Consider the following 23,164-nt stretch of genomic DNA (forward strand, 5'->3'; position numbering starts at 1 on the left):
AGGAGCTATTGGCAGCCAAACTCAAGAGTCGAAGAAGTACTATATATTTCAAAACCTGAAAGAGAACCCACCTCCCTGCAAAAAAAAAATAAAAACCGAACCCAATGAGAACCAAGCATGTTGTGTTAGCCACAGAATGTAGAAAAGATAAATGGAACACATGGGGAGATGAGATGATGATGATGATGATGATGATGATGATGATAATAATAATAATAACAACAACAACAACAACAACAACAACAACAACAACAACAACAATAATAATAATAATAATAAAAAATTTTATTTATACCCCGCCCTCCCTGGCCAAAGCCGGGCTCAGGGCAGCTAACACCAGTAAAATTACAGTAAAAACATAATGGGGGACGGACCAATTTAAAATACAGGTTAAAATGCAATTTAAAATGCAGCCTCATTTAAAAGTAGCCCATAGATCAAAACCGTAAGGTGAGGGAAACATAAGGGTCAGACAGAGTCCAAACCAAAGGCCAGGTGGAACAGCTCTGTCTTGCAGGCTCTGCGGAAAGATGTCAAGTCCCGCAGGGCCCTAGTCTCTTGTGACAGAGTGTTCCACCAAGTCGGGGCCAGTACTGAAAAGGCCCTGGCCCTAGTTGAGACCAATCTAACCACTTTGTGACTTGGGACCTCCAAAATGTTGTCATTTGTGGACCTTAGGGTCCTCTGCAGGGCATACCAGGAGAGGCAGTCCGGAAGGTACGTGGGTCCTAGGCCGCATAGGGCTTTAAAGGTCAAAACCAGCACCTTAAACCTGACCCTGTACTCCACCAGGAGCCAGTGCAGTTGGTAAAGCACTGGATGAATGTGATCCCACAGCAAGGACCCCGTAAGGAGCCTCGCAGTGGCATTCTGCACCTGCTGGAGTTTCTGGGTCAGAGCGAGTTACAATAATCAAGCCTGGAGGTGACCGTCGTGTGGATCATTGTGGCCAGATCAGGGCGAGAAAGGTAAGAGACCAACTGCTCTGCCTGGAGGAAACACCTGGCTTGTCCCGCCCCCATCTAACCTATGAAAAAGAACCGGCTTCCCTTTGAGACCCAATCAGGGCCAAATCCCAGAAGCCCTGGCTGCCTCACAGTCCCATCGGTTTCATTCCCACTTCCCAAAACCAGGCACAGAATCTGGGAGTCCTCCTTGCTCAGAGCTCCCTATTATCTGTTCTTTGCAGAGTGAGAAGTATGAACGCTGCACTTTGAGCAATCTTCAAGTTTTTGGAAAGGAAGCGCATTCCACACACACACACAAACTGACTAGCCCTAGCAAGCTCCAACATCTTATCCCACGATCCCCCAAGGCTTGATCAGGGCCTAGAAAGAGAAAATCCACAAAACACTCACCTCTCATCTTATGCCAGCTCACGGTGTCCACCATGTGCATCTCCCTGCAAAAAGGAAGGGCGGGGGAAGAAGGGGAGAAGGTCAAAGATGGGAAATGGTTATGATGCCTCAGGTGGAGCAATGGGTCAGTATGTCTGGCTGTGAACCAGAAGGTTGGTGGTTCGAGCCCACCCAGGGACGGCTGTGGGCTGGATTCCTGCATTTTAGGGGGTTGGACTAGATCAGGGGTCAGCAACCTTTTCCAGCAGGGGGCCGGTCCACTGTCCCTCAGACTTTGGGGGGGCGGACTATATTTTGGAAAAAAATATGAACCAATTCCTATGCCCCACATTCTACTCATGTAAAAACACCAGGTAGGCCCCACAAATAACCCAGAGATGCATTTTAAATAAAAGGAGAGATTCTACTCGTGTAAAAACACGCTGATTCCCGGACCGTCTGCAGGCTGGATTTAGAAGGCGATTGGGCTGGATCCGGCCCCCGGGCTTTAGTTTGCCTACCCATGGACTAGATGACCCTGAGGCGTCCCTTCCAATTCTTTTAATATATATATTAAGTAGTGGTTTCTCCTATCGCCAAGCTGCCACCTTTGCTCCACAGTTGTCCAGATCTTCTTAACTTCTGTTGCACTTCGCTTCCCATTAACTACTCTCTTCATCCAGCCAACCGCTTATGACTATAGCAACCTGTGAGCAGCCCTCCCTCCCTGCTCCTCGCCCGCACTCACCCCATGAGCAAGTAGATGAGGATGGTGATGGAGAGGAGGACGCCGCGCTGGGTTGAGTGGCGACACAGGAACAGCACCAGGTAGCACAGGAGGCTGAGAAGGACGACCCAGACCATCTGCAGCTGGAAGAAGTGGTAGAGGGCATAGAAGCCGCTGGCGACTGTGCTCAGGTGCTTGACGTAGGATGGCAGAGCTGCGAGGAGAAGGCCAGAGAGGAAAATGGAGGTCAGGTGGAGAGAAGGTCAGGGAACATAGGAAGCTGCCCATGGCCCCATCTGCACTATACATTTAAAGCAGTATCATAGCACTTCAACAGTCATGGCTTCCCCCAAAGCATTGTGGGAAATGCAGCTTGTTACGAGGTGAAGAATGTTGTCAGGAGACCCCAATTACCCTCCTAGAGCTTAGAGCTACAATTTGCAGAGTGGTCTCTCTCTCTATATATGTATATATAAATTTTATTCATTTTTCTTTTTCATTCATTACATACATCTCAAAGGCTTAACAGTTACTACGTATTCCTTCCTCCCTCCCCTCCTAGGCTTCACCCAACTTCCACTTCTGGTTTGTTTCTCTTTTCACCCACTTTGTTACCTCCTAACAGAAAATGTTATTAACAACATAACGTCAAACCTAAAAATAAAAGTAAATACACCATAATATTTCTCTAGACATTTTCTAATATTAATAGTGTGAATGCTTATTTAAATCCTGCCATTAAGTCTATCGACTTTCTTTGTTTCTACAAGTATGATATAAATGGTTCCCATTCTTTTTCAAAGTCGCTGTTGTCTTTTTCTCTTAACCTGTCTGTCATTTTTGCCAGTTCTGCATAGTGCACCAACTTCTCTTGCCATTGTTCTTTAGATGGTATTTCTCCAGTCTTCCAATTTTGTGCAATCAACATTCTTGCTGCTGTAGTGGCATCCATAAAGAAAGTCCTCTTTTCTTTCGGTATGTTTTGGCCTAAAATACCTAGTAAGAAGGCTTCTGGTGTTTTTTTACAAAAGTTATTTTCAACGTTTTCTTCAATTCATTATAAAAAGGTAAAAGCCTACTGGGAAATGATATATAATGAATTCCAGAGTGGTCTTAACAGTCGATCCCTATTCCCTGGGAACGCTGGGAATTGTAACTCTGTGAGGGGAATAGGCGCCTCCTAACAACACTCAGCACCCTTAACAAACTACTGCTCTCAGGATGCTTTGAGGGAAGCCATGACTATTTAAAGTGGTTTGAAACGGATGGTTTGGAAGGGGCACGGACTGTTTTGTCTACAACAGCTCTCCAGTCTCAGGCCTTCCACATCACCTGCTCCCTGCAGGGATTTGAACTTGGAACCTTCTGTGTGCAAACCAGGTGCTCCATCACTGAGCTACGCCCTCTCCCTCAAGATCCCTCCTCCAGACTCCCCAGCTGTGTATTTACCTTGGAAGAGAAAGAAGACACTCAAGAGTCCCCTCCTGGGTCATTTTATGCTACAGTTGTAAGAAGGGTAGGAGCTGTAACTAGAAGGTGAAAGAAAGCTGGGGCTTGCATTAGGACCTGGTAGGCAAAAGCCACTTTGAAAGGGGGACGCTGAAAACAGCAGGTCCACTACAAATAAAGGGAAACGCTTGAGCTTTGAGTGGAGGGAAGGATGCTGTGGCTTCTCCACTCCCTGAGGATTGCTCCAGTCTGTCTGGAACTCTGCCCTCCATCTCATCTCTGGCGCTGCTTTCCGTCCAGGGATGTAGCTCAGTAATGACATTCAGACTGAGAGAGAGCCCTGGTTGTTGCAGCAGGAGGAAAAGCAGGCACCATGTGTGTGCCTTTTCCCCCAGCAGGTGACCAATGGGGTGCCCTCCACATGTTTTGAGCTACAAGTCTTATCACCCTCGACTGTTGCCATTCATAATAATAACAATAACAATAACAATAATAATAATAAATTTTATTTATACCCCGCCCTCCCCAGCCAAGACCGGGCTCCGGGCGGCTAACACCAGGTAAAAACAATTGATTAAAATACAACTTAAAAACAAGATTAAGTACATTAAAATGCAGCCTCATTTCAGTAGAAACTCAAATCAAAAACTTTTGGGGGATGAAAACGTCAAATCTTCACCAAGGCCAACTCTCCAGACTGGTCCTACGTGGGTCAGAAAAAAGCCAGGGAAGTCCTCAAATAGGAGTTCCATTACAGAAGGAGAAAGGAAAAAGAAAAGAGGGGGAGGGGATCAAGTTGATTCCAAACCAAAGGCTAGGCGGAACAACTCTGTCTTACAGGCACTGCGGAAAGAAATCCGATCCTGCAGGGTCCTGGTCTCATGAGACAGAGCGTTCCACCAGGCAGAGTTGAAAAGGCCCTGGCCCTGGTTGAGGCTAATCTGACTTCCTTAGGGCCCGGGACCACTAGGGTGTTGCTATTTATGGACCTTAATGTCCTCCGCGGGGCATACCGGGAGAGGCGATCCCGTAAGTACGAGGGTCCTAGGCAACTGATATTGATGGGAACTGAAGTCTGGAAAGCATGACCTTGGTCAGCCCTGGTTTAGGCATGTATGGTTCAAGCAAAATTAAATGATAACAACAGCATTTCTTAGTTCATCATAACAATATCTTAAATGATGGAGCACTTCGTTCTGAGCATTTTAGTGTAAGGATGCTTTGGCTGCGAACAGGAGTAGGGAACTAGGATCTCCCCAACTCCCATCAGCCTCAGCTAGCATGGCCAGGAACGATGGGAGTTGTAGTCCAACAGCATCTGCAGGGCCACATGTCCCCCAATTACTGTCAAATCTAGTGGGGGGGCATATGGAATCCCAAGACTCATTCTCATAACACCATTACTTCTGAACAGTCTTCTTTCCACTGGGCCGCAGCTGTGATGCAATTGCGCAAAGCAAGAGAGCTGTGGGAAGGTGGATTTAGATGCAGATCATGAGTGAAAGCAATATGGGGTTGTAACGCAGGGTCTGATGAATGCCCTAGAGGACTGCGTGCATAAGATTGTCTGCACTTACCCAATCTCCAGAGGAGACGGCACACGAGGCACAAGAGCAGAAGAGTCCAGACCTGCTCAAAGCCTTGCTGAGCAGTAGGCAACACGCAGCCGCTCAGGAGCTGCTGGTAGAACTCTTCCCGGGTGAATGTGGCCATGGCCGCTGCCTGGAAGAAGCAGGAGACAAAGGGATGTCAAGACGGGTAGCTGAGAAATCCCCTCCCCATAGCTAGCTCTAGCACATGTGCCCGTCTCCAGAGGCAAGGCCAGGTGGGATTTCCAGGATCCATGCCACCATGCGCTGGTTTGGGTACTCAGGTGGTATAGAGTTGCAGAACATGCACACCTGCATTTTACTTTAAGCCTCCACTACTCCCTCTGAACACAGAGCAAGCTAAGGATTAGTTTCAGCACATGCTTACTTCCACAAAAGCTCAGGTAAAGGTAAAGGTACCCCTGCCCGTATGGGCCAGTCGTGTCCGACTCTAGGGTTGCATGCTCATCTCGCTCTAGAGGCCATGAGTCGGCGCCGTCCGAAGACACTTCCGGGTTACGTGGCCAGCGTGACAAAGCTGCAGCTGACGAGCCAGCACCAGCGCAGCACAAGGAAACGCCGTTTACCTTCCCGCTATAAAGCGGTACCTATTTATCTACTTGCACTTTGTGCTTTCAAACTGCTAGGTGGGCAGGAGCAGGGACCGAACGACGGGAGCTCACCCCGCCGCGGGGATTCAAACCGCTGACCATGCGACCAGCAAGTCCTAGGCACTGAGGTTTTACCCACAGCACCACCCGCGTCCCTAAAGCTCAGGTAGGCATGCTGAATCTGCCTAGATCCTGGAATCATCTCATCATGGTGATCCTTCTTAAGGCAAGCAACAGGCACAGCAGTGATGGGCACATTGCACATGTAGCAATGGTGCACAAACCACCCACAAAGCCGCACTGTACTACATTTTTTGCAAGTCCTCTGTTGTGCATTAGCAATAAAGGAGCAGGGGAAGCTCCCTGTTTAGGCCTTCTCTTGGTAGCAGCCCTTAACATGCTTGCAATGGTGGTAAGTTTCAATAAAACCTGTTACTTGCTTGAAAAGGGCAAATACAAAAGCTACAGTGGTGCCTCGCAGGACGAAATTAATCCGTTCCGCGAGTCTCTTCGTCTTGCGGTTTTTTCGTCTTGCGAAGCACGGCTATTAGCGGCTTAGCGGCTATAAGAAAAAGGAAACAAGCTCGCAAGAACTCGCAAGACGTTTCGTCTTGCGAAGCAAGCCCATAGGGAAATTCGTCTTGTGGAACGACTCAAAAAACGGAAAACTCTTTCGTCTTGCGCGTTTTTCGTCTTGCGAGGCATTTGTCTTGCGAGGTACCACTGTATTTAAGATTAAGCTTCCTCTGCTTGATCACCTGGAAGCAATTCTTCACGGGTCACAGGGCAGATAGCTGAGTGGCTGTATGCAGGCCTGGTAAAAATATGAGTAAGACTACCAGCATATGTTATTCCCAAAGCTCCAAAAAGCTTCCTTTAAGGGCAGGGAAAGGGAGGCAGGAAGCTCTTTAAGGTAAAGGGACCCCTGACCATTAGGTCCAGTTGTGACCGACTCTGGGGTTGCGGCGCTCATCTTGCTTTATTGGTCGAAGGAGCCGGCGTACAGCTTCCAGGTCATGTGGCCAGCATGACTAAGCCGCTTCTGGCGAACCAGAGCAGCGCACGGAAACGCCGTTTACCTTCCCGCCAGAGTGGTACCTATTTATCTACTTGCACTTTGATGTGCTTTTGAACTGCTAGGTTGGCAAGAGCAGGGACCGAGCAACAGGAGCTCACCCTGTTGCCAGGATTCAAACTGCCGACCTTCCGATCGGTAAGGCCTAGGCCCTGTGGTTTAGACCAGTGTTTCCCAACCTTTTTTGGGCAAAGGCACACTTGTTTGATGAAAAAAATCTCGAGGCACACCACCATTACAGCCCCGTGACGTCAGCGCGCAGCGTCACGCCGGGAGGGACGCACGAAAGTGTAAGTTTCAATTTTTTTCCCTCCCCCTTGCCGGGGAACCTCCAAGCTTTGGGGGTGGGGGGGGGAGGAGGCAGCAAAGCGAGGCAGGAAGGAGAGCGCGGCTTGGCTGGGTGAGCTTTGGCAGGGGCAGGGAATGAGAGCCGCGAGGCGGGCGCTGCGGACGGAGGCACTGCCCGCCGAGCTCGCAGGCAGCCAGGCAGGCAGACGGCGAGAGCCCCGCGCTGGGCGGCCTCTCCTCGCCGCCGCCGCCCCGCCTCTCGCCGCCTGACTCGCCCGCCTCCCTCCAGGCAACATCTCGCGGCACACTAGGCAACATCTCGCGGCACACTAGTGTGCCGCGGAACAGTGGTTGGGAAACACTGGTTTAGACCATGGTGCCAACTGCGTGCTAGGAAGCTCTTTACTGAACAGCATCTCCAGCTCCACCAAAATATGGACCAAGGCCAGGGGTGCCAATTTTAATAAAATATTGGGGGCTCCTGTGACCACGGATGATGGACAAGAAAGGGAAAAAAGAAGGAAGGGAATAGCCAGAGGAATAGTAATCTATGGTGCAGAAGAGATGGCCGATGAGAAATATGAGATGGATGAATAAATGAGTTGAACGGCTGTAAGGTTGCATATGGAGGGATCACGGGTACATAAAGGGCGGCTGCGGCCTATTCGGCAGCCCGCCTGCTGGAAGATCCAGGGAGCGGTTTTGCAGGCCGGGGATTTCCTAGGTGCAGGAAGGAAACGCTGCCTGGGGAAACGCATGGACCATAGACAAAGGAAAACTGGTCGTCGGGATTCGAGAGAAAATCAGATCGGGATCCTCCTGCGCGGAAACCGCTTTCCTTTCCCCCTTCCGGCATGCAACTCTGGGGGAAGCCCTTTCCCCTTCCTCGCTCTCCCCAGGACACACCGGCCCGTTTCCCTGGGGGAGACAGATTCTATCTAGGAACGGGGGGGGGGGGGAGAATCCCCTTAAAAGATGCCCTGGCTCCGTGGATCTCGACGTGCCCTCGAGGGATTCACATCTAGGAGGGGGCAAATCCTAGGCGGATTCAGATGCCCTTTCCCTAGCTGCAATGCGGGAGACCCGGGAAGAGGCCCTGGCCCCCCTCCCCCAGCGTGCGCCCTCTCTCTCCTTTCCGGCCAGATGTTCCCTGCAGCTCCAGCTGCGCTTCTTCAAGAGGCAGCCCCTGGGTCGCGGCGAACTCACCGAGGCGCCTCCTTCCACCACCCTCCTTTTCCAGCTCTCCGGGGACGATGCGAGTCGGGTTTTCTCCCTTACCCCCACCCCCACCCCCCCAGCTGGAAACTGGGAAAGGAAGGGGAGGTCGGCGCTGGGAAAGAGGAGCAATAATCCCTTTTAAAATTGGAGGCGGATCGAGTCGGGAGGCCAATGGGAATGCCGGAAAGGAACAGTTGGATCTCCGGAGTGGCCAATCCGAGGGAAGGGATGGGGGAGGGTGCAGGTGGGCAGCCAATGCGGAAGAGGTGCAGGGAAACTAAAAAAAAAAATACAATAAAATAGCTTCGTATTCCCGGGTTCGACTCGTGTTTGCGCTCCTGCGAATCCTTCAAGCGATTGGGGAGGAATCCGCGGTGCGAGCGCGCATCCGCGTCCACACGCACTCGGTGGGACAGGGGGCAAAACTGCCCGGCAGCATTCTCACCAAGCTACACACCCGTGAATATTTTAGGGAAGCCTTGGCAGATACAACCAGCACAGAATTTATGGACGTTTGCGGTGCAGATATGGACAGGAGTGAATAGGAGGAGCCTGGGGGGAACTAGATGGTAACATTTGGAGTAGAATGATAAAATCATAGAATTGTAGAGTTGGAAGGGACCCCACGGGGTCATCTAGTCCAACCCCCTGCAATGCAGGAATCTCAACTAAAGCGTCCATGCCAGATGGCCATCCAACCTCTGCCTAAAAATTTCCAGTCCATCACCTTTTGAGGGGGACCTTTACATTGACAAACTGCTTTGACTGCCAGAAAGTTATTCCTGATACTTAGTCAGAATCTCTATTCTTGTAACTTGAATCCATTGGTTCCAGTCCTAGCCTCTGGAGTAGGATAAAACAAGCTCGCTCCCTCTTCCATGCAACAGCCCTTTTAATATGGGAAGATGGCTATCATATCTCCTCGGTCTCCTCTTTACCAGGCTAAACGCAGCCAACTGCCTCAACCGTTTCCAAGTACTTACGACATGGAAAATATTTCACAGGACCTGGATATTAAGCACACAATGTATGGAAATTTAACTCCTCCAACAAGAACAATAAAATGACAGAAAGCTGAAGCTATTTGGGCTAATTAGTACAACTATTAATTTTACAAACCATCAGTGTTCCTTTTGCAATTTATCTTCAACTCTGCGTTTCCTAAGGGAGTGAGTTTTATAGAATCCTCTCGTAATCTTTTGTCAATCAAGCTCCTTGCAGGTGTGACATGGCAATCTCTACTGTAGACAAAACACTTACGGCAGGGCTTTTGCTGACAAGAGTTCATTAGGTGAATCCCACCCATAGTATCCAACCACATCAGAACAGCATAATCTGTGCCACAACTGGAAAGCAGGAAAATATGCTGTGTGCAGTGCAGATAAACCAAGCACAGTTTGTTGATTTATTGATTTTATTTTATTTCTAAACTGTATATTCCAAGAAATCTCCAAGCACATGATATACATTATAGCATCAAGAAATCAGACTTCCCAAAAAACATCTGCCAATTTTAGAGATGGAAAGATAGTACTACATTTGAGAGGTATAATTCCTCTGCCCCCACCTGTTAGATTATGGCTATGTTTGCAGACCCGTTTACTGTGCATGATGTGCTTTCCCAAGGATGCAGAGGTTTAGTCACCAACAAACAGCATCAGATACAGTCCATCTCTATCCTGTTGTTTCTTATTAAATAATGTATTTTGATGTGCTCCCCCACCAAACAGCTTCAATCTGAATTGAGAAAAAGAATGACCTTGCTGTATTTTAAGCCAGTAGCATGTACACAGGATGTAACACAGACTTCTCTGTGTAGTCAATACCAGTAACAGGAAAATGCTTGTATACTTCCCATATACCTGCATATCATATATTTAAAACACATTTTAAGCACATACACATACCAAGAATCTTGGGAACTGTAAAGGTAAAGGTCCAGTCGTGGCCGACTCTGGGGTTGTGGTGCTCATCTCGCTTTATTGGCCGAGGGAGCTGGCGTACAGCTTCCGGGTCATGCGGCCAGCATGACTAAGCCGCTTCTGGCGAACCAGAGCAGCACACGGAAACGCCGTTTACCTTCCCGCCGGAGTGGTACCTATTTATCTACTTGCACTTGACGTGTTTTTGAACTGCTAGGTGGGTAGAAGAAGGGACTGAGCAATGGGAGCTCACCCCATCGCGGGGATTCAAACCGCCGACCTTCTGATGGGGAAGTCCTAGGCTCTGTGGTTTAACCCGCAGCGCCACCCACGTCCCCTTGGGAACTGTAGTTTACCTCTAAAAAAAACTACAATTCCAAGCACCCTTAAACTTAAATGTGTGCACACTGCCATTTTCATCCTGCCCATTCCGCAAGGACAGGGGTCAGCAACCTTTTTCAGCCGTGGGACGGTCCACCGTCCCTCAGACCTTGTGGTGGGCCAGAATATATTTTGGGGGAAAATAATAATGAACAAGTTCCTATGCCCCACAAATAACCCAGAGATGCATTTTAAATCAAAGGACACATTCTACTCATGTAAAAACACACTGATTCCTGGACCGTCCGCGGGCCGGATTGAGAAAGTGATTGGGACGGATCCGGCCCCCGGGCCTTAGGTTGCCTGTCCCTGCTCAAGGAGTTCAGGGCAGCATTTATATGTCTTCCTGTGCCCATTTTATCCTCCTCACAACAATACTATGAAGTGCTGGAAGTAATATAAAAAATTAGAAATTACTTGAAAGAAACAAATAGGCCTAGGATTAAACTAAGTTATAATTAAATAAATGGGATTTAGAATGTTAAGAAAAGTGAATAAGATGGACTATGATTGGAAATTGTTTTAGTTTAATAATGATATTGGAAAGCTGTTACTTTTACAAGGAAACTCAGAAGGGAGGGACTTGAGGAAGTCAACCAAGATGTTTAAAAGGTTGGATTTGTGAAGAATTAAGTTTGTTGTTATTGTTCATCTGTTTATTGTTCCCTTTTTTCTGTTTTTGTGTATCATTCTGCTTTGTGGTTTTTGTTATCATTGTGGAAAATCTAATAAAAATGTATATCTAATGTGTATCTGAAGAAGTGTGCATGCACACGAAAGCTCATCCCAAGAACTAACTTAGTTGGTCTTTAAGGTGCTACTGGAAGGAATTTTTTTATTTTAATAAAAATTTATAAAAGATGAACTGCTGCTAGTTGCCCAGAGTGGCTGAAAATCTGCTATCCACCTGCACTTTTAATTTGCCAGAGTGCCTCTGGGCAAATTAAGGGGCCAGAGGACAGGGGTCTCCTATTCAGCATTCCCAGCCACCCTGGAAGTGAAGCGGCCAAAGTGGCGCAAGAGCCGAGGGCCAGGCAAAGTCCTCGGGTCTCAGGTAGGCAAACTAGGTCTGCGGAAGGAACAACCGACAGATCTACAACATGAACTCACATCGCCTCAGCCGCTCCGCAACCAATCATGATGCTGAGCTGCCCGTGACGTCGATATTTACGCTCCCGTTGGAAGCCTAGGTGGTCGCCCGCCTCCGACTCGCTGCAGGATGATTGGGTGAAGTGCTCGCCAATCAACACCGAAGGGAAACCCTATTGGCTGCGGAGGTAATAGGGCGATATCGGCGAGGGAAGCAGCTGCTGAGCTGCAGGTTCATTTATTCTGCAGGCGCCTTTGTGGACGGAGGGCAGCGCTGGTAAGTAAGGGCTCGGAAGTGCCTATATTGCTGTTGGTGGGGAAGGCGTGCAGCGGTGCAATGCATTCTCATCTCTCTTCCTAACCTCGGGTTGTGGGTGGTGGTGGGGAAAGCACTCTGTGCATGCCCAGGGGCAATGCGAGTTCGTCTCTGATGAATGCACATCGGGAGAACTGTATTCTTTTTTGGCGATCACTCTTAGCGGAGTAAGATTGTCTTCCATAAACACGGTTTTAACAGTGAGTCTGTAAGTGACTGTGGAGGCCAGTTCTGGATCCACGTGTCCTTCCACAGTGGGGGGACACAGGTTTCTGGGAGGGTGTTGATCACAATGAGGGTTTGCAAGCGTGCCTTCCTCTTAGCACATTTCTCCCTTGCGCACCTGAGTTCGAGCATCTTCAAAGCCCATGACACCTTTGGTAAAAGCTGTTCTCCAACTGGAGCGCTCGCAGACCAGATTCCCAGTTGTCGGTGTTTATACTAATTTTTTTTAGATTTGCCTTGAGAAAGTTTTTGAACTTCTTTTGTTGACCACCAGCATTACGCTTTCCATTTTTAAGTTTGGAATAGAATAGTTGCTTTGGAAGATGATAATCAGGCATCTGAACAACATGACCAAAGGTGTCATGGACTTTGAAAAAGCTCAAACTCAGGGAGAAAAGGAGAAATAAGCTAAGAGAAAGGTATGTTTTGGAAGATCTTCACTGTGATCAACTTCCGCCCAGAAACCTATGTACCCACTGTGGAAGGATGCACGGATCCAGAGTTGACCTCCACAGTCACTTATGGACACACTGTTAAGACCATATTCATGGAAGACAATCTAACTTGACTACAAGTGATCGCCAAAGAAGAAAGAAGTACCTGCTGCACAGCAGGTGCAGTGTGGTTTGGGGGAAACAGTCTCATGGGCCCAATTGGGGCCTCTGGTGGGCCCAGTTTGACCAGAGGTTCCCCATCCATGCTCTACATAGTTTTATGTGGAAGGTGTAAAAATATTGTGATGACCAGGCTGCTGCGTGTTAGGAAGACAGCATAGAGAAATCTTCATCTGGAGGTGGTTTCCTGCTTCCTCTATCTACTACTTCTGGAGTCACCTTATCTAATGGAGGTTTGGAAACAAAAGATTCTTAAAGGAAATATATTATGGATTACTAAACAATGGGGACCTATATGTAAATCTGTTGGCTAGATAACGCATTGATTTATTTGTATATGTAGTCTTTCCACCCCTTTTGATATGGGCTACAGTTCTAGTTTTCTGGACACCCCATGACCTCAAATTACATTGTTCTGTGTACTTCTAAGTAATAGTTCAAACATTTCCCATAGTTGTGACAATGGTAACTCATTAGCCCAGAATCCATATTCATTTCACATGTGCTTTCTAGCGAATTAACATTACCAACTCTGTTTCTTTATTGCAGAGCGAAAGAGCATTCACCGGTTTCAGCAACTTGGTTTAGTTCTCCTCAAGCGCCATGGGGTTAGAAGCGAAGCACCTTGCTGTCCCCCACCCTTACTGGCCTCGAAACTTGGAGCTCCAACACTACGTCCCCAATGACCGCCCCATGTGGCAGATATTGACTTTCCTCTTCTCTGTCTCTGGGCTCCTGCTGATAGTAACTTGGCTCATAGCAAGATGGCAGAACAGGACAGCTGCACCGTTTGGAACATGGCGCTCCTTGGCTGTCTGCTGGTTTGCTGTCTGTGGCTTTATTCATGGTGTCATTGAAGGCTGGTTCAGCCTGTACCACAAGGAAATCGCAGGGGACCAATCTTTTCTTTCACAGCTCTGTAAGACTGACTTGATGGTGGGGGGATGAAGGGCATGTATGCAAAACACCAGCGTTCTTCTCCCAGTTCTGGGGAAAGTATGTCGTAGCAGTTAAATAAGGGAAGCATTATATAGACTCTACAGTGGTGCCTCACAAGACGAAAAGAATCCGTTCTGTGATTCTCTTCGTCTAGCGGTTTTTTCGTCTTGCGAAGCAAGCCAATTGAAGGATTAGCAGATTAGCGCTATTAGCGGCTTTTAGCGGCTTATCTGCTGATCGGATCAGCTGATAAGCGGCTTAGCGGCTTAGAAAAAGGGGGGGAAAGGAAAAAAAACCCGCAGGAACTCGCAAGACATTTTCGTCTTGCAAAGCAAGCCCATAGGAAATTCGTTTTGCGAAGCACCTCCAAAACGGAAAACTCTTTCGTCTAGCGAGTTTTCCGCCTTGCAAGGCATTCGTCTTGCGGGGCACCACTGTATCATTAACATTTCATTTTATTTATTCAGTATCTATCCCACCCTTTCTCCCCAAACCAGCAAATAGAACAAAGTAGCATTATTATTATTTTTTGCAGAGATGTAATATGCTTAAATTGGCTTTGTTTCCACTTGGAAATTGGTGCTGAATTCGAAAGTCTGAACAGTTCTCTTTACCTAATTGCTAGTTAGTGAAATACACAAGCTTTTCAATTCATGTGAAATTTTGTGCTTCTCAGCTTATTATAACCAATGTTGTGCCTTATTTTCTCTCCTCACTATGCTATAGGGAAGGAATACGCCAAAGGTGACAGCAGATACGTCATGTGAGTGTCTGCTTTGAGGTGGTGGGATAGCTGTTTGTCTATATCGTAATGGAGGAAAAGGATTCAGTCATGCAAAGATCCAGCACTGAATCATTAGAAACAGAAAGATTGGTGTGGGGGAGCACTAACAGCTTTAAAAGGCTATAGATGCATATTTTAAGCTACATCTTATAACATGGCAGCCCATAAGGAGGTAAAGTGGGACAGCCTTGCATGGGATTACCCCGAGTCATTTCTCTTGCGTTTCCTCAGCAGAGCTTGCATTTGGGGCGAATAATACTTTACCTGAGAAGCCACTGTTGTTGGCATTAGATGGTTAACATTTTGCTTACTGCCTGCAGGGTGAAGGCTAGTTGTTAGTTAGCAACTGTTGGGTGTGTGCTAAAAGCTTCTGGGGTAGCCATGTTAATCCGTTGCAGCAAAAAACAAGAAAATTTGCCTCCTTGTGCCTTAAAGAAGAAGACATTTGTTGTAGCCTAAGCTAGGCTTGGAGAAACTTGGGGCTGGGGTATCAAATGCAGCCCTCGAGGCCTCTCTGCCTGGTTCTCAGGACTCTTCCCCAGGCAACCCCTCTGCTCCCCAGAACACACCCCTTGAGTTGTTCTGCCTGGCTGGAATGTGTCCCTGGACTCTTGCGTGCCTAGATGAAGGGGAATCTCTGACTTCTGTGCAGTTGCAATGCAGCCTGCTGTACAAAGTCACATCCAGAAAAGCTCTGCTTGCTTTTCTTTCTGGCCCCGCCCACCAGTGGAATGTGGCCCCCAGAAAGCTTTCTACAGGGTAGTGCAACCCTTGGGCCGAAAAAGCTCCCCCCCCCAGCATAAGCATTTATGGACTCAAGTCTGTTTCTTAATAATGCTTCAATGCATCTGATATTGGAGCTGGGGAGGTGGAAATGTGAAGAGTGAGACCATAGAGAAATGCAGTGCAAAAAACAGTTTGGATACTTCTTGACCCCCAAGTGATTTCTATTTCACTTTTGTCCCTACAGATCAGACAATTTCACAGTTTGTGTGGAGACCATCACAGCCTTCGCCTGGGGCCCCCTCTCCATCTGGACTGTGTTAGCATTTCTTTCAGACCAGCCCCATCGGTTTGTGCTGCAACTGATTGTGTCGCTGGGTAGGTATATGAGGCACACACAAGGACAGATTTCTAAATATAACGACGGCCGAGCTCAACTGCATCCCAATCCCCTGTGCCTTTTCACCACATGTTCTGCACTGGAAGAATGCCTGAAAAGGTTGCTGCACGCTCCTTGTGTTCCTGGCATCCATAACCCCTCACCCTTGTCTTCTCCCTCTCCCCACCCCAAACAATTTAAAAAAAATCCCAGTTATCTCTCTCACACTCAATTACAACCACTGGAAAACCTAGGAAACTCATGGAACTAGGAAATTCGGGCTGTGTATCTCTTTTGTCTGGTTCTAATCCAGATGTGGGGAACCTTGGGCCCAGCGGCCAAATGTGGCTGTCCAGATCTCTTGCGTCTGGCCCTCAGGGTTCTCTCCCAGGCCCTGCTCACTCCTGTGCCAGACCCTTCACTGGCCCTGCTCAACTCGCTTCCTTGTGTGCTTTTGTGTCTCTGGAACTGTGGTCATGCTTTTCACTTACCTGGCTGGAGAGATGTGTGTGAAAACCTCTGAAGTGTTCATGACTTGAATGTAGCCTATGGGATAAAATTAGGAGTTGAAGTTGTTCCTCCACTCTAGCCACACCCATCGCTGGTAAGTGGCCCCCAGATGGTTGCCCATGAAGGGATGTGGCCCCTTGGGCTGAAAAGGGTTCCTTACCCCCTGCTCTAATTGGTTGTCTTGTCTCTACCATTCACTGCAGGCCAACTCTATGGAGACGTTCTGTACTTTTCTACTGAGTATCTCGAGGGCTTCAGTCACAGTGAGATAGGGCACCCGATATACTTCTGGTTTTATTTTGTCTTCATGAACGCTTTGTGGATCATCATTCCTTCCATCCTCATCCTGGATGCTTGGAAGCACCTCAGCGCTTGCCAGAAGATAACGGATGCTGGCAAATTCAAGAAGCACTGACCTCTTGCATAGTGGATCATCATGAACACATATGCCATTGGAGAAGCACTGGAATAATTCAGGGATTGGTTGGCTACTTTCTGGTGCCTTGTCTAGGTTTATTTCGTCCACTGCCCCCATCAACTAGGGACATTCTCCAAGTATCCACCAATTACCCCTCCTCGGGATTAAGTGGAATGGCCTTCTGTATCTATTTTACAGCTGCTGGAATATGCTCTGTCCTGCAGCTCCTTCCAGAAGAGACTTCTATCAAAGACCTCTGGAACTGAGAGCTGGGGCAAGGCAGGGAGAGTGTGTTGAGGGGAAGCCCTATTGAATTTGGTAGGTTTTACTTCTGAGCAAATGGGTTGCAGGTCCCATTATGGATAGCCTCCATCATGCAATTCTGTATTAGACTAAGCAGAGCAGTGCTATGAAGACTTCATATAGGGCTCTGTGTGACTGCTAGACCCTGGGGTTAGGGTTATATCTCAAGCTAAATGAGGCTGCAGAGTAGAAGCATCCAGTTGTTTTAATTTCTGTTTGGGATGCTTGTGTATCTAGTTGTGAAGGTAGCACAAAATCCACCATTAATAATATTACGCTGATTTCACATCTAGGTCTCTTCTTAAGAGGGGACCTTTCTCCTGCTTTTGAAACAAGTTTCTTTTCTGTAAACTATGCTCCTAAGCATTTCAGTACATTTTCAAAGGAACACCTTTAGTACCTCGCATATGCTGCTGAACTCACTGGTTTTGTAAAATGAGATACAATTGTTTTTTAAATAAATGATGATCCACCTGTTTCCTTGTCTGTTGAAACTGTGTGCATGGCAGGTGGGGAAGTATGTAAGGAGGCCAAGAAGCAGCTCTGCTTGGTGGAAATCTTCATGCAAAATTCTATACAAAGTGCTTCTACTTATGTTTAAGAGTTGCCTTAAATCAGTGGTGGCGAACCTATGGCACGCGTGCCAGAGAGGGCACTCACATCCTTCTCTGTGGCCATGCGCACCATCGCCCCAGCTTCCATGCTAGGCGCACGAGCACCCAAAGCCTGCAGCCCTGGTACCATAGCTTCCATGCTGGGGGCAGGGAAGGAGTGAGGAAGAGAGGAGGGCTGGGTTACGGTAAGGGTAAGGATTAGAATTGGGACACGGGTGGCGCTGTGGTCTAAACTACAGAGCCTAGGGCTTGCCGATCAGAAGGTCAGCAGTTCGAATCCCCACAACGGGGGTGAGCTCCCCTTGCTCGGTCCCAGCTCCTGCCCACCTAGCAGTTCAAAAACACATCAAGTGCAAGTAGATAAATAGGTACTGCTCTGGAGAGAAGGTAAACGGCGTTTCCATGCACTGCTCTGGTTCGCCAGAAGCGGCTTAGTCATGCTGGCCACATGACCCAGAATTTGTCTGAGGATAAACGCCGGCTCCCTCAGCCTATAGAGCAAGATGAGCATTAAACCCCAGAGTCTTCCGCGACTGGACCTAACGGTCAGGGGTACCTTTACTTTTACCTTTACCTTAAAGGATTAGAATTAGGGGTTAGGGTCAGTGTTAGTGTTGTTTTATGTTTTCTTGTGATTTTGATTGATTTGCGGTTGGTTTGCTTTTTTCAATTAGTTGTGTTGCTGCTTTTTCATGGCTTGCAAGTTTGTTGGCTTTGTGGTTTTCTGGAAAGTTTCAGTTTTTACTTTGAATGCAGCCCTGCAACCCCGGCACTAAGTGAGGGAAAGCTGGGCTGGGGCTCCACTTCTGAGAGATCCCTGCCTCCACTCCTGCTTGCAAGCAAGTAGGAGTGGGATCGGGCTGCTCCGCTAGGCAGCGTTCCTGCTTGCACAGGAACAAGAGCTGGATCGGGGCTGCTCAGCTGGGGAGGTGCAGGCTCCTTCACGCTTTATGTTGAGGGGTTCGCGGCTGCACTCCCCTCAAGGAAGAAGTTTAAAGGAGCCCCCATCTCCACATCAGATCCCCTCCAACCCCTGAAGGCAGCCAGGCTGAATAGCTGCTGGGGTTGGGGAAGGTGGAAGCAGCCCGGAAGCTGCATCTGAGACCCCCTGCACCACCTGAAGGCAGCCAGGCCCTCCTCAGCTTCCAAAAAAAGTTCCAAAACTGGAGCACTCATTTCCAGGTTTGAAGTGTTCAGTTCCAAGTAGTTTGAGAACAAAGCTGTTCAAAAACTAAGGTACCACTGTATTTATTTTCCCCAATTTGAACTGTGTTTATTTTCCCCCCGGTGGTGATTTTCTTGTGTCACAATGAGAGTACCCATAAACATTTTTTTTAGGAAAAAAGCACTGAGTTATACCATAAAATTACATATCAATGCAATAACCTTTATGAAGGATTATTTATTACAACAGCAGTCATAAAGAAGAAACGTGAAACACAGAGAAAATGAGATACACAGGTTAAATTGCCGTGTTGGCACTTTACAATAAATAAGTGGGTTTTGGGTTGCAGTTTGGGCACTTGGTCTCTACCAGCACTGAAAGCAAACTACAAAACTAAATACTTGTTTCTGCACTAGTAATTTCTTCAAGCATTGCCCCACTTACAGTGCAAGGCAGTAATCCCACTCTGGAGGTTACCAGAGCATGGATAACAGGGGCAAGACTATCCCAGTTCAGGAACAGCAATGGCTGGCAAGAAGCGCTCTTGGGTCTTTTTACACAAGCACAAATCCAGGTTTCAGCATGTGTGCCTTCAAGAGGGAGCTGCAAGTATAACTAACGACAAATGTCAAACAGAAATTCAACAGGTGAAGCTTTCACTAGAATGCCAAGGTGGCAACAGAGGTGGGGAAGTTTTGCTTGCTGTTTAAAAGTAGGAGCCCTGCCAGAAAGAAAGAAAGAAAGGCAAATTTTCCTATATGAATAGGACTTCAAGGCCATGCCATCCGTTTTGGCTCCTCTTCCACTTGGCCCCCTCCTCTTCCTCACTGCCAGCTATTAGCTGCTTTCTCCCTGGTGGCAAGAGAGACAGAGAGATGCAGCAATGGGGATGGGGAACCTGGGTCTCCCCCGGTTCAACTCCCACTAGCCCTAACCCTCGGCCATGGACTGTACAGTGGTGCCCCTCAAGACGAATGCCTCGCAAGACGGAAAACTCGCTAGACGAAAGGGTTTTCCGTTTTTGAGCTGCTTCGCAAGACGAATTTCCCTATGGGCTTGCTTCGCAAGACGAAAACGTCTTGCAAGTTTGTTTCCTTTTTCTTAACACCGTTAATACAGTTGCGACTTGACTTTGAGGAGCAACTCATAGAACGCAGTGTACATAGTAGCCTTTTTGAGGTTTTTAAAGACTTTGGTGATTTTTGAAGCTTTTCCAAAACTTATTTTGCAGCCATTTGGTAAGTTAAGCTTTTAAAACTTTTTTTTGGGGGGGGTTGGATTTTGGGTTGGGGTGTTTGGAATTCAAGGACTTGGTGTTGGGAAGGGGTTTGCAAGAATCTGGAAGCTTGTGTTTTTTTTCCTGCATTTTTATGATTTTCTGTGACCATTGGGCCACTCTGCTGTTTTTTTAAAAAAATTCTGGGTTTGAATTTTGAAATGCTCTTTACAGTATGTGTGACTTTAAAGAGCACTTAATAAACTCTTGTTGTACCAAATTTGGCTTTGTTTGGACTTTTTTTGACCATAGGAACGCATTAATTGATTTTCAATGCATTCCTATGGGAAACCGTGCTTCGCAAGACGAAAAATTCGCTAGACGAAAAAATTCACGGAATGAATTAATTTCGTCTTGCGAGGCACCACTGTATACTGTAATTGATTAATCAATATGGTGAGCCGGCTCAAATATATTTAATCAGTTAACACATGCAGACTATAAAGTAAAGTACACTGGATAATTTATTAGAGCACCAGATTCTATGTACATTGTCTTATATCAAGGCAGTCCCAGGCTTGCCTGCTTCTCAGCACCCAAAATCTATCAATGTCCAAGAGTATCCGACAGTAGAGAGTTCCGCGCTGGCTCCAGAACAGAAAACAACATCTTGGCTCTAAGGATGACATGTTCAGGGCCTCTTCTTACATCAGTAGCCCATGGGCAAGTCCAGAGTCCAGCCAAGACTATGGGGAAGCTTCCTGTTGCAACCATCTATCAAGCCACAGGAGACCCAAACAGGTCCATAGTTTCCACCACCAAGGAGAGATGCTTCAAGAAGGAGCTGATGGATACACGCAGAATCCGGGCTTCATCTGCTCTCCATCGACTGCAAAAAAATAATAATATATATATATACTTTGTGTAGACCGAAACTTGTAGTCAACACTTGCACTACACTTAACAGTCCAATATCCTCATTCTATTCCAGTCCCTCATTCTATTCCAATTTATTCTTATCATGGCAGCACCTGAATGCAAAGGACTCGACAGAGAGGAAGGGAGGAATTATTATTCTCCTCTATATAGTATCATCAGCTTGTATAGCACTTTACAGAAAATACGAGGGGATAGATCTCTGCCCTGACAGGCTTACAGCTAAAATTTGGCACAACAGAGGAAGGAGAGGGTTCGTGGGGGCAGCAAAGGAGGCGATGATTTGACTGACAACTGCTGTGGTTTAGTTAGAGGCCTGGCTGCTGTGGTGTCCCTGCTCCAAGGGCTTCATGGGAAGGTGAGCGGGAAGGCTTGAAGGAAATAAGCGAGGAGGATACACTGAGAGAGGGTACCAGGCATATGGGGCACCAGGGAGGAAAAGGCAGAGATGTTTCGGGGAACAGAAGACGTCTAGAGGTTGAGGAGGAACAAATAATAAAATTGTTGTTGTTGTTTAAACCCTGGTTCAAGTTCAACATGCCATCCAGTACAGTGCCACCTTGTCTCTCATCCTCCTGCAGCTTGTGCAGGAGACCTTCCAGCAGGCTGCACCCAGGACTCAGAGCCCACCATCTGCCCCGACTGCTGCCACATCTTGCCTCTTGGAGTAGGGGGCGCCTGGCCAATACTCACACATGCAAGATGTCCTCCGTCACATCCAGTTCCTTGCTGATTCCTTCTTTGCGGGGCTCAGGTTTCGGGTCCAGGGAGCCCAGCGCAATCTGGGCCAATGATGATGATGGGAAAGGGATCCTCAGCTCACAGATGTTGGGGGTAGTGATAAGGAGCATAAAACGTACAAGAAAATTACACACACACGTGCACACTGCCTACCTTTCCAACAAGAGACACTCACTCTATTCAAGGTCACCATTGTATTCTGTGTTTAATATTTCTGGGAGAGCTTTTAGTCCCTGGTTTTCGACTGAGGAGCTCTGACATGGATTAGAATCCCTGCTTATCCATGACTGTGGATGGAGAAAACTCAAGACCAATGTTCAAATTGCAGGGTGGAGGGCTGAGGGGGGCTATTTTTGTGCCGACCTCTTTCGCCTACTATTTTTAGAGGGGTTTTGCATCAGGGAAGCAGGGGGAGATATGTTATAACTAGAACAGGAGGGGGCCCAGGGCATGTGGATTTCATTAAAGGCCTTCCTACCTCTTTCCCTTCACCCCACTCAGTCACCATTCTGTTGTATTTGCAGTTGTTAGTGGTCAAAAAGCATTAAAGGAAAACTTATCCCCATTTCTCTCCTCACAAAGAATCCTGAGCACTGTCGCTAACCCCTCACAAAGCTACAAAGTGCCCATAATTCTTTGTATAACTTGCTGCTTAAATGGAATACACAGGATGAGACAGTTAAATCTGCTATGATAAAATGGGCACAGGATGTTGGACATAACATTATGTCTGAGGACTGGGAAAGGTTGTGGAAAAATTTACAGGTTGTATGAAATTTACAGCATGTAGTGCTTTGAAAGAGAACATTATGAAAATGGTATACCGGTGGTACATGACCCCAGTCAAGTTGGCTAAGATATACCATCTGTCTGACAACAAATGCTGGAAATGTAAGGAGGCAGAAGGGACATTCTTTCACCTCTGGTGGACCTGCCCGAAAGTAAAGGCCTTCTGGGAAATGATATATAATGAATTGAAAAAGGTATTTAAATATACCTTCCCTAAGAAACCGGAGGCCTTCCTTCTGGGCATGGTGGACCGGAAGGTGTTAAAGAAGGACAGAACTTTGTTTATGTATGCAACTACAGCAGCAAGAATTCTTATCGCAAAGTATTGGAAGACACAAGATTTACCCACACTGGAGGACTGGCAGACGCAGTTGATGGACTACATGGAGTTGGCAGAAATGACTGGCAGAATTCGAGATCTGAGCGAAGAAACAATTGAGGAGGACTGGAAAAAATTTAAGGACTATTTGCAAAAATATTATAAATTGTATGAATGTTAAGATGGTGCACGATTAAAAAACGTTATGCTTCTGCAATTTGATTAGGTAAATGATAAAGTAAGATATGATAAAAAAAGGACACAAATCTGAAACAAATATATTATGTTTATTTTGAAGGTATCAAATAGAATTATAAGTTTTTGGAAATTGGTAACATAATAAATTGAAAGGTACAATAAGCGGTGAAATAAGATGATAAATTGCTGATATTGCTAGTTTAAAGAACGCAATGTTGGGAGGATGTGAGGAGGTCCAGATGGAAAGCAACTTATAGAAGGATGATTTGAAACACAACTAATTCTTTTT

The 23,164-nt window shown here is 47.1% G+C and overlaps 2 protein-coding genes and 2 long non-coding RNA genes across 5 annotated transcripts in view; 2 read left to right on the plus strand and 2 right to left on the minus strand.

The window, feature by feature from the left end:
* The window catches only part of PORCN (porcupine O-acyltransferase), a 28,778-nt gene extending 20,354 nt beyond the window's left edge, over positions 1-8,424 (minus strand). For both annotated transcript variants that reach the window (XM_081175766.1, XM_081175765.1), the window contains exons 1-4: positions 8,283-8,424; positions 5,091-5,235; positions 2,086-2,278; positions 1,359-1,402 (exon numbers count right to left, since the gene is read on the minus strand). In XM_081175766.1, the coding sequence (XP_081031892.1) occupies positions 1,359-1,402; positions 2,086-2,278; positions 5,091-5,226 (373 nt within the window). In that variant the 5' untranslated portion in view covers positions 5,227-5,235; positions 8,283-8,424. The remainder of the gene's footprint in view (positions 1-1,358; positions 1,403-2,085; positions 2,279-5,090; positions 5,236-8,282) is intronic.
* LOC308576467 lies at positions 5,253-6,931 on the plus strand. Its single transcript, XR_014003253.1, has 3 exons — positions 5,253-5,506; positions 5,880-6,183; positions 6,431-6,931. It is a non-coding gene; the product is annotated as an uncharacterized lncRNA (long non-coding RNA).
* Positions 8,425-11,841: 3,417 nt separating the features above from the next.
* Positions 11,842-17,373, plus strand: EBP (EBP cholestenol delta-isomerase). Its single transcript, XM_081177231.1, has 5 exons — positions 11,842-11,963; positions 13,391-13,760; positions 14,507-14,543; positions 15,535-15,665; positions 16,380-17,373. The coding sequence occupies exons 2-5, from the start codon at positions 13,445-13,447 to the stop codon at positions 16,589-16,591; spliced, it is 696 nt and encodes a 231-aa protein (XP_081033357.1). The 5' UTR covers positions 11,842-11,963; positions 13,391-13,444; the 3' UTR covers positions 16,592-17,373.
* Positions 17,374-20,398: 3,025 nt separating this feature from the next.
* LOC308577223 lies at positions 20,399-22,202 on the minus strand. Its single transcript, XR_014003525.1, has 2 exons — positions 21,522-22,202; positions 20,399-20,781 (listed from the first exon to the last, which is right to left on the minus strand). It is a non-coding gene; the product is annotated as an uncharacterized lncRNA (long non-coding RNA).
* Between the last annotated feature and the right edge of the window lie 962 nt (positions 22,203-23,164).

The sequence above is a fragment of the Podarcis bocagei genome (assembly GCF_964188305.1).
Source record: "Podarcis bocagei genome assembly, chromosome: 17".
Taxonomy (NCBI): Eukaryota; Metazoa; Chordata; class Lepidosauria; order Squamata; family Lacertidae; genus Podarcis; species Podarcis bocagei.

Excerpts from the sequence above, each read along its gene's own strand:
- EBP (XM_081177231.1), top strand. The coding sequence starts at position 13,445 with ATGGGGTTAGAAGCGAAGCACCTTGCTGTCCCCCACCCTTACTGGCCT. Across the intron at positions 13,761-14,506 it reads ATCTTTTCTTTCACAGCTCT|GGAAGGAATACGCCAAAGGT; the intron begins GTAAGACTGACT and ends ACTATGCTATAG. Across the intron at positions 14,544-15,534 it reads GGTGACAGCAGATACGTCAT|ATCAGACAATTTCACAGTTT; the intron begins GTGAGTGTCTGC and ends TTGTCCCTACAG.